At 35.4% G+C, this 11,520-nt stretch overlaps 1 protein-coding gene across 1 annotated transcript; it reads right to left on the bottom strand.

Annotated features, from left to right (window-relative positions):
* Window positions 1-1,595: 1,595 nt before the first annotated feature.
* On the bottom strand, window positions 1,596-2,546 carry LOC100617077 (olfactory receptor 52H1-like). Its single transcript, XM_007491145.2, has one exon. The coding sequence runs from the start codon at window positions 2,544-2,546 to the stop codon at window positions 1,596-1,598; it is 951 nt and encodes a 316-aa protein (XP_007491207.1).
* Window positions 2,547-11,520: the final 8,974 nt, after the last annotated feature.

Below are 11,520 nucleotides of genomic sequence, written 5' to 3'. Positions count from 1 at the left end.
CAAGGTTGAGTACAGATCCATGGGTACTCCCTTTCAAGCATATGGAGGTTAAGTGACTTGCCCAAGGTCACATAGCTAGGAAGTATCTGATTCTGGATTTGAACTTAAGTCTTCTTATTGCCAAGCCCAGTGCTCTTAACCACTAAGTCATAGTTACCTCTTTAAAAGTGACAAATAAGGTAACTAAGGCAAATAGAATTAAACAACTTGCCCAGCATCATTCAACTTGTAAGTATCTGAGGTTAAATTTGAACTCAGGTCTTCATCATTCCAGGTCTGGTGCTCTATCATTTGCACCATCTACTTTCCTATATACATAGACATGTATACAAATATATGCATTATTATTTGTACCACTTACCCTCCGATATGTATATATGCATATGGATATTACTTAAATGCTTCCAGATTTGTTCATGCATGTTAATTAATGAGATCATTACAACAATTTAGTGAAGTGAGCACTATTATGACCACTTCAAAGATGAGGAAACAGAGGCAGAAAGAGGTTAAATGATTTGTCCCAGGTCACAAATCAGTAAGTATCTGAGTCAGGATTTGAATTTGGGTCTTATTGAGTCCAAATCTCATTCTCTAATTTTTGCAACATTTAGTTGACAACTAGAGAGAAAGATTTGTGGCCAGAAGGTGCAGGTTTGAAAGAGACATTTGCTAGATGTATAACCCAAGCAAGACATTTAATTTCACTAGAATTTAGTGTCCTCTTCTGTAAAATAAGGGGGTCGAAACTATGAATTCTTAGGTCCCTTCCAGCTCTAAACTAGGAACTAACTATGACCCCAAAAGGCCACAGTCATGAGGGAAAGTAGAATGTTTTAAATTTGTGGACCAGAATCTCAGTTTGGGGCATATGCAATGATAGGATTAGTGGAGAGCCTTACAGGCAGAGCCCTCTTAAAGTTGTGGATGAACATCCCTAGTGCCTAGAGTTCTATTTCAGCAGTTTCCTTCTTATAGTATGAAACTAAAGACTGACTATAGCCTAACTTTCCATTGAAATAAATTTAGCTTCAAATTTGTATTTTTTGCTTGTTCTATCTTTCATTTTTCTGCTTTGGTTGCCAGTTAATTACAAAATCATCTATTTGGAAGACTTATTGCTAAATTTTAGGCAAAAAAGTCAACCTCATATAATCACTTCTTTTGATTTTAGCAAGCCACAAATTCACAATACATAAGACTCAAGCACAAATATGATCCCACCCACCCCATCACAAGCTCATTCTTTGCAGTATTATTGGCATCTTGAATTTTATGAAAATAGTGAGCAACTTGGATTTCTATCTTCCTCTTTTCATGAAAAATGTCACAAAAGATGTTTTTTCCCCAGTGAAAACTCTTTTAAATTTAGCAATCATTATTATGATGTGTCTTAAAACAAAATAGTCCCTATTAAATATTTGTCTTCAAATATCTAGTTTCATCTGCTCTTTAAACACAAATCATAATCTAAAACACTCAGTTTAAAAAGGTAATTTTTTTAAACAGCATTTCAATAGTGTTTTTCAAATAAAAAGATGCTTTTTTTAGGTTTCCCCTTATCCATCCCTTAATCCCCTTCCAATAGTCAGATGTCATTGTGTTCCCTTTGGAGAAAATAGGAGAAGAATCTTATCTCGAATTTGCTTTGTCTTTACTCCATAGACAATAGGATTGAGAGCTGGAGGAATGGCAACATAAAAGTTGGCAAATAGGATGAGGACATGACGTGGGACATCATGTCCAAAGCGATGAGCAAGGACTGAGAAGAAGGCAGGGGTATAGAAAATGAGGATGACACAGACATGAGATCCACAGGTTCCCAAAGCCTTCTGGCGGGCACCACGAGAAGGGAGGCGAAAGACTGCACTCAGGATAATGGTATAAGAGACAGCAATGAGGACAATGTCAGAGACTACAGTCATAAGTGGCACAGCAACACCATACCAAATGTTGATGGAGATGTCAGCACAAGAGAGTCGGGCTACACCTATGTGTTCACAGTATGTATGGGGGATGATGCGTGTTCGGCAGAAGGGCAGTCGTTTTAGCAAGAAAACAATTGGCAAGATGACACAGAAGCTCCTGAGGATGATTCCCACCACAATCTTAGTGATGACCTGGTGGGTCAGAATGGTGGTGTATCTCAGTGGAGAGCATATGGCCACATAGCGGTCATAGGCCATGGCCAACAGTATTGCAGAATCTACAAAAAAGCTAAAATAGAGGAAGAACATCTGGGTGAGGCAGCCCAAGAAGGTGATTTTCTTGTCACCAAACCAGAGGTTACTGAGTAATTTGGGCATTGTTGTAGATGACAAAATGAGATCAGTTTTGGCCAGCATGGACAGGAAAAAGAACATGGGCTCATGGAGGCTGTGCTCCACAGCAATGAGGTACAGCAGGACACAGTTACCCACAATGGCCACAAGGTAGATAACACAGAAGGGAATCGCAATCCAGATGTGGAACTTCTCAAGCCCTGGGATCCCCACTAAGATAAAGAAGCTGGGATTATAGCTGCTCAGGTTGAATGTGGCCATCATGACTTCAGAGAAGGTGATCCTTGGACACTGAAGAGAAACCAAATGCCAGAATTAACTGTCAGAGTTGATGGGAGCCCTGTAGAATATGCCAGTGTCAAATTTTGTTTATATACTAAAAGGGCTCTTTCAGAGTACAAAGAGTTCTGTAAGAGGTGGTGCATTAAGATCTGACAACTCATTGTTAGGCTGGGCACTTTGTAAGAGTAATAGAATAAATAGGGAGAGTATTTTGTGTCCCAGCAGAGGAAAAGTGTGCCAAATTGAGTAATGGGGTCAATTATAAATGCATACAAATATATACATATTTATGAATTTATAATATATAAAGTGCTATTCATATACATGTGTACATTTGTGTATATATTGTATATAAAGTGCTATCCACATGTCTATCCACATTTATGCATATCAGTGACTATATATTATGTATACATATAGAATATTATTCAGATAAAAGTATATATATACATATATAAGTGTATATAATGTGCTATTTATACTATATATAATATGTATATTTTAAGGTCTACAAACTTTCTCTGCAAATAACTCTGTGAAGTATGATCAAACTTTATAGATGAGGAACTTGGATTCAGAGAGATCATGTACATGATGTGTAGTAACAAAATTAATCATTTTGATCTTATAACCACAAGTTCTGCACACTTTATGTAACTGTCGCTTGCCACAATCAACCTACAACACATCGTTAACAATGCCACCTAGGATGATCTCTGACCATAGAATAAGTTAAAAATTCTCAAGATGAATTCTGATGGATAGAGTCCTGATTTATTATACAAGAAGAGTAGGATTTATTTTAGGATAGAAATATCAATGATATTCATTGCTGCTGATAAGGGAATTTCTTTATCAATGAAGGGTAACATCTCTGATATCTATGATGTTAGAGAGTTGTATAAAGGTCCTTACGGTTTAGGTGACTTACTCCAAAGTTGGGACTGACACCAAACTCTTCGTGGTTTTGAAGCCATCTCTTGAATTATTATACAATGTTACCTTTGATTTATATTAAAGGAAAAATGATACTTTGGTATCCTAAAAGAGAGTCACATCATCACAAAACCAGAAGGAATCTCATGCTTTACCTAGGACTCTAGCACATCCTGCATCTGAATGGGAGCCCCATCTAATTCATCCTTAAAAAGAGGTCAGATTGATTTATTAAATGTTGCATAGGTGGTGCCAAACCTAGATCCTAGCTCCTCTAGTGCCAAATCTGATTTTCTTCCTAGTATGCTGTGAGAGCTGCCTTACTACTTCTCAATGGATACCCATTTTATAATTGAATAACTGTTGGGTCACATGCAGTTTAACTCTATCATTTTTCTAATTAGGATGCTGAGATCTAGGAAAGCCAAATGACTACTTGAGGTTACACTAATAGTTCATATGGGTTAATTTGGGGGTGATTTATTCCTTTTTAAAAAACATAATATAGAAAATAGTTAATAGATAAATCTAGTTAATTTCTCCTTTAACTGGAGTTAAAATCCCCTCCCCATTCAACCCTACCCTCCAATGGAATCTCTCTTTTTATGACCAGAGAGGAAGGGAAAAAAAAACACCTATCAAAAGTGATTGAATTAATTCATGCAGAGATTATCCTTTCTTTTAACTCCTGCTCTCAGAGACAATAATGACTTATAGACTGACTTTATATCAGTGCTTTAACCCTTTATAACCTGGAGCTAACTTTAAACTTCATAGCTGGTGGTAGATCTAGCACGTAGCTCCCAACTCCTCTGATACCAAGACTGATTTTCTTCCTAGTATGCTTTGAGAGGTACCTCACTACTTCTCAATGTCAGCCCATTTTATATCTGAATAACTATTAGGAAATTTCTCTTTATCTTAAACTAAAATATGCCTACTAATAGCTTTCTCCCATTGGTGCTAGTTCATATCTGTAGGGCAGATCTGGAAAAAAAAAATGTACTCCTATTTTGCTTGCCATGTTCTAGTAGTTTTGAAGAGAGTGATCAGATCACCCACAATTCTTATTTTGGCTCCTTATTGCAGTTTTGTGTAGCCTGGTCTCTATTTCCCACATCATTTGATAGACATACTCTAAAATTCCAAATGGAATTGAATTAGAGTAGAGTACAGTGAAGTCATCATCTCTGGTGCTCCAGTCTTGAACCTCTGATTGCAGCCTAAGAAAACATTCAGTTCTTTTTATTTCCAAGTCATATTAATGAATCATATTAAGCGTATGTACACTAAAAGTGTAAATTCATTTTGGTTTATTCATTTTTACATGATTTGCTATATTGACCATAACCTTTGCCCTCCCCATCAGGGACTTATGAAATGAACATTTTTGAAGCCCAGTTCATAACTTGACACTGATGCCTACAAAAAATTGCCAGTGATTTCAAAATTAAATAGAAAGATGGGGGCCAACAATAAACCATAGGTAAGGATATCTGATGGCCAAATATTAACTTGAAGCGATATGTCAACATTACCAATGCTTTATTGTGGTTTTATTTATTTTGCTAAGTAATACTCAGAGACTTGAGACTATGGTGGGCCACATCCAGTCAAACTCTCTCATTTTTCTAATTAGGAAGTGAGGCCCAAGGAAGCCAAATGACTATTGTAGGTTATGCAAATAGTTTATATGTGTTAGTTTGGAGGTGATTTGTTTCTTTAAAAAATACAGAATATAGTTCAAAGAGAACTAACTACAGTTCATTTCTCCTTTAACTGAAGTTAAAATTGCCTTCATATTTTATCCCACAACTACCTCACTTTTTGGAATCTCCTTTTTTATGACTAGAGAGGAAGGAAATAAGACCCATCAAGAGTGATTGAGTTAATTTATTCAAAGAGATTACATTCTTTGAAATTCTTTCTGTCAGAGACAATAGAGACTTGTAAACTTCATATGACTATATCATATTAGTATGTTAACCCTTACAACATCTAGCTAACATTTGACTTTATCTTATGCTCTCCTATTACAATATGAGCCCCCTCCCCATTATGTACTTTGGCTGAAGTGGACCAATTACTCTTCATCCCCACACACATAGGATCATAAATCTAGAGGTGAAGGGGAAATCTGAGGCTACATGGATAATATTCTTCACCTTACAGAATAAAATTTAATATAATACATTTATATTACTATGTATTATTAATATGATCTTACAATATAAACATAATTAAGTCTACAAATATATTAATTATATCTCTATAAACATGTCATTCTCCATATCTGCTCTCTGATTCTTTCACAACTGGAAGAAGCTCCTATCACCTGAGGTTTTCTTGTTCACATTCTTACCTCAAGGTGGGATTGAATCCTACACAAGTCTGAGACTCAATGGTTTGTTGATTTTTCTGAACTTATATCATTCCCCTAAAGCCCCCCACCCCACCCAACCACCTCCATCATTATGCTTATAACCTTGGTTTAGCTTACCAAGCTCCAGCTCCAGCTCCAGTTATCCTACTTGTAGGAAAGGGAAATCTGTATTTGACATGGAACTCATCTGAAAACTCAGTCAATGCTCTTGTAAGAAACAGGATAGGCTTTTTCTACTTCTCCTTGGAATCCCAGGAGGGAAAGCTCCAAGCCTGCAAATCACCGATTACTTACTTCAGTGCTCTCTTCCAGGATATGACAAAGAATCAACCAGGTTAACTCTTTGCCTGAACAGATAATGTATTCTGGGCATAGAGTGGCTCCAGAGAGTTTAGAAGCAAAAGATTCCTGAGTTCCTGAGGGATTCTGTCTTAGGTGGATTGAACTATGAAAATGGTTCAAGACAATGGATCTGTTGTTCCTTCAATTTAAAATGTCATTGGGGCAGCTAGGGATTCAGTGAATTGAAAGTCAAGCCCAGGGGTTTAAATCTGGCTTTAGACACTTCCTAGCTAAGTGATCCTGGGCAAGTCTCTTAATCCCATTGAATAGACCATATTGTTCTTCTGCCTTGAAGCTAATACAAAATATTGATTCTAAGGCAGAAGGTAAAGGTTATAAAATAATAAGCGTATTCTCGCAGGTCAAAAAACATTAGTGTCATATTTTTTCTTTAGGATATAACCTTATTAGTTTGGCATTCATGATCCTCCAAAGTCTGTGTTCAGCTTTTTAGCCTTATTTAGCATTATTCTATTTTATGCATTCCATATTTCAATTAGAGTGCAGTTTTGATTTGCAAATCATTGCCTAACCTTTGCATGCCTTCTTCCTCCTCTAGGCATTTGCCATGACTGTTTCCATGCCCAGAATGCCAATGACTGATTCTTTTTCACTTTGATTCTTTGTGGTATGATTTGTTAAAATTCTGCCTCTCTATCAAAATCTCTCTCAATTTTTCTCTCTCCATGTTTCTCTATGAAACTTCCTATTGGGCCTCCAGATAGAGGAAAACCTAACTTTCCTAATTTCCTACAACATTCTGTTTTGTATTAATATCTTTATAATTTATTTGATATTATGTGAAACATTCTACATCATTAATGCCCACAATCCATCCCCATCTCCATTCTCTACAAAGAAGTTAAGGAAATGTTTTCCCATAGCTCTTCTTTTGGACCATTTTTACTCTTGGTAATTTTGAAATATTCATTTTCAGTTATTCATGATTTACATTGTTGGAGTCTTTGTGTATATCATTTTCTTTAACAGAGAAGAAGCAGCTTTTACTGGCATTCAGTTCCATAGAGGAATGCTAGCATCTTTTTATGAGATCATTAATATGAAAGTTATACACACACACATATCCTTATGGATTATCCTCAATGCCCAGATTATAAATGATTGCCCAACATTTACACTTATTTATTTACACACTGCAAAAATTACATGACTATCAAAGCTCCTAAGAGCTACTTTCCAATAGTTGTTGGAAAGGTGGAAAATAGGTAGAGGTAACACAAAGCAAGTTGAAGCAAGTGATGTTGAATGCAACTTAGAAAGATGAATAGAGGATTGAATTGTAGGCAGTGTGATACAAGGAAAAGGCAATAGGGTTTAGAGTCAGAGGACTTGGGATTATATCGTACTCATATGACTTTGCTCTGTGTCTTGATTTCTTGATCTATAAAATGACTGGATTGGACTTGAGGACCTCAATGATTCCTTCCAGTCTTAAATTATAAGTCTATGAGTTTATGGAAGGGCTAAAACTATAAAGACAGAAGTGTAAATTAAGATCATAGAGATGCTGATTGTAGATAGCAGAGTGGATCAAATGTATTAGACTTTGCTACTAATAGCAATGCAATGATCCAGAACAATCTCGAGGGACTTACAAGAAAGAATGCTATCCACATCCAGAGAAAGAACTGTGGGAGTATAAACACAGAAGAAAAATATATGATTTAGCACTTGTGTATATGGGTATATGATTTGGGGTTTTGGTTTTAAAGATTACTTTATTACAAAAATGAATAACATAGAAATAGGCATGAAGTGATAATATATGTATAACTCAGTGGAATTGCTTGTTAGCTCCAGTTCCCCAGGAAGGGGAAGGGAAGAGGGGAGGGAGAGAACATTAAGCATGTAACCATGGAAAAATATTTAAAAATAAATAAATATTTTTTTAAAAATAATAGTTTTTTTTACAAACAGAATAAGAAAAATAATAACAAGAAGGAAAAGTGTCCATTTCTTTTTTGAAATAAAGATTAAAGATGGCAATTGAAGACCAATTATTAATAAAAATAATTTCAGGAAGATTATCCCTTTTTATTTTAAAAATTATTTAAAATTTAGTTTTTCACATTTAATTTATTCTTTTGTTTCTTGCTAACAATTTCCACAATTTTTTATTTTTGCTTTTTTTCCCTTTTTAATTAGCTTCATAATAGCTCCTTCAATAATATTAAAATTATGTCACCTCTAGCATCAACTTTTTCTGTGTATGCTTGGAATGGTTCAGCAACTCTTGCCTATCTTTGTTTTCTCCAGTAATATTTTTACTTTGTCATGAACCTCATTCAGAACTGTGATTTTTGGAGTTGAAATGTGGTAGATTGATGGAGATAAGAGTCTAGAAGTCTTTATGTATAAAGTCTTTATGTATCTTTTCCATTTTTATTTATTTCCTGATCTATTTTCATCTTTCAATATCCTCAGGTTCATTTTGTTTTGTTGGATTTCTTGGCAAATATTCTACAAACATTTTTTCTCTTTCTGCTGTTTCTCCAGCAAAGATATGAACAAACCTTCCCCTACATAATAACTGACTAATCATTATTCATAAATTACTAAAAATATCTGTTGATAATTAAACCATTACTTCCTGAGGAAGTCTTTCCAATTTTTGGACAGCTCAGATTGTTCAGAAGTTTACCAGGGCTGTAAAATAAATCTCTTATTTTTCCTCTTCCTCCTCCTCCTCCTCTTTCTTCCTCTTCTAAAAAAATAAACAAAAAAACTCAACTTCTGTCTTAGAATTGAAACAAGGTAGTAGTAATGGCTAGGCAATTGTAGTTAAGTTACTTGCTCAGAATCACACATCTAGGAAGTATCTGAGGCTGCATTTGAACCCAGGGCCACTCATCCATTCCCAGACTTAGCTCTCTATCCACTGAGTCAACTAGTTGCCCTACTTTCAATTCTAGCCACTGTTCCTAGGTTTCCCTTCTAAGTCAAATCAGGATAAGGGTAACCTCTCTTTCTGGAAATACCTGCACATATTCATGAAGAAAACCACAATTTCTAGCATATTATTTTTGTTATTTTTCATCCTGTTAAATATGCCTGCTTCCTTCAGTAAATCATTGTATGCCAACATCTTCAAAACCTTTATCATTGTGATAACCTCCCTCTATCCTCATTCTAGTTACTAATATCTATCTTAAATATTGAGCGTAGAATTGACCATTATTTTTCAGATATATTCAAAATGGAGCAAAGTAGAGCAAAGCAAGCTAAAAATTACATGAGGTTTCCTAGTTATTAGGTCATATTGGACACTCATGTTAATCCTAAAACACATCCGAAACAACAAATAAAACTTGCATCTTTTTTATATAGAGTTGATTAGCTACACCTGCCTTCACCCTGCATTAAATTCTATTGACTTTTCAAACCAAAGTGATGGATAAATATATTTATCTCTTTGAAATTTTATTCTATTTCAACCTTCAGGAATTTTTGTTTCTATCTCTGCCTTTCCATATGCTAAGAACCTCAGTTCAGCTTTGTATCACCTGCTAATTTGATAAGTATTCTATTTATACCTTTAAAGTCATAGATTAAAAAATATTACAAAGTTTAGAGAGGTCCCTATAATACTCCACTAGCAACTTCTAAGTTCATGTCAGTCTACTTATGATTTTTTTCTGTATTTTGTTGCAAAATGGTTACAGTTTTATGTAAATGTTCTATTTATCTACAAGACATCTCTCTTTCTTATCCACAAGGATAGAGTGAGAGACTTCCTCAAATGATTTGTTGAAATTCCAGGTACAGGATATCTATATCATCAAACAATACCACTCTATTGACTGTCAAAAAAGACAATGCACTTAATCTTATATCATTTGCTCTTTATAAAATGGTTCTCTATGATGACTGTTTCTTTCTCCCTATGTTCAAATGCCCTCTTTGGTAATATATTATAGATATTTTTTCTCTTGGACATAGACGTGAAGTTGGCAAGTTTAAAATTTGAAGATGTTACATGCAGTTTCTTTAAAAATGGGATATTTTTCCATTCCCAATCCAAACCTTTGCTACTGCTCATGGTTTTTAAACAATGTTAAAGTGGCTGCCAGTCCTTTCATTATAGAGGGATAGAGGGAAGAGGAACTCTTCCATGCCTGCTGAATAGATGACTGAGAAAGGGGAACATGATAAAGATATGAGTTCACAACATTGAAGATATTCATGTATTAGCTGGAAGACCATCTCTGATGGAAGCTATGAAGTAGTTTCCTGAACAGGATGGGATGTTGCACTAGATGTTTTTCGTGCTGTTTTCAAAGATTATTTAATCAGTGGTTTTTCTTCCTAATAGGCTCAAAACATAATTAACAACATAGTAATTATTTTTAAAGGACACCTTTAGTAAAATTGACTTGGGAGTAGCTTATTATGTTGTATGAAGACAGACTGAGCTTTCACTGAACCTAAGAGATGAGTGAATAGATTCCCTTAGATGTTGTTTAGAAACTTATCTGGCAAACTTTGAAAATAGAACTCTTGGGATTGAGGAAGTAGGAAACTATCCATGAAGCTGAGAAGCAACACATAAATGGGTTTAGGACAAAGTCCTCAGAAGGGGAAGAAGATAGAATTTCTAGAGAGTCCTGAGGTAAACAGAACCAACTTTACAATTATTGAATGCCCCAGGTGATTGGTATAATTACCACTTACCCTCCCCAAACACACAGTAACTTGGTTCATTTAGTATTTATAGCCAAGTGTACTCCTTAGGTCTAAGTTTCCAGATTCCTGCTGACATCCAGAAGCACCGAGTCTCTTGAGGCACAACACTTGGAAAATACATATATATTTTAAACGGCTTGTTTATTTGACTTCATGCAGGTCCTGAATGAAGGTAAGATTCCACTGATTCTCACCAGCTGTGAGGAGAGGGCAAGGACCAAGAGAAGAAGGGAGTGAAGACATAGACAATGCTGTTATCTAGACTTCCTGAACCATGGGAGGGTAGGTAGATATTTAAATATTACTATGATGTATGGGGTACCAAGAAGACCCTTGTGGATGCCCAATACATTCCCCACACTGCTGGATCCATGACTGAAAATCCACAATGAGTTCTAGGTTAGATCCACCCCTCTGGATTAAACATTGTTTGCTGCACTTCACTCTTTTAAAAGTCAAATTTCTGTGGGATAGGCCATTTGGTCTTGTGATACATGTTAATTATTATTGACTATTAAATGAGAAATTTCAGTAGAGTTAACACCATGAAACCAGGTAGCCCAATATCGAGGATTCTGTCAGGTCAAGCCA

This window comes from Monodelphis domestica, chromosome 4 (assembly GCF_027887165.1).
Source record: "Monodelphis domestica isolate mMonDom1 chromosome 4, mMonDom1.pri, whole genome shotgun sequence".
NCBI lineage: Eukaryota > Metazoa > Chordata > Mammalia > Didelphimorphia > Didelphidae > Monodelphis > Monodelphis domestica.
The sequence above is the reverse complement of the archived record's forward strand: the minus strand, read 5'-3'. Positions and strand labels throughout refer to the sequence as shown.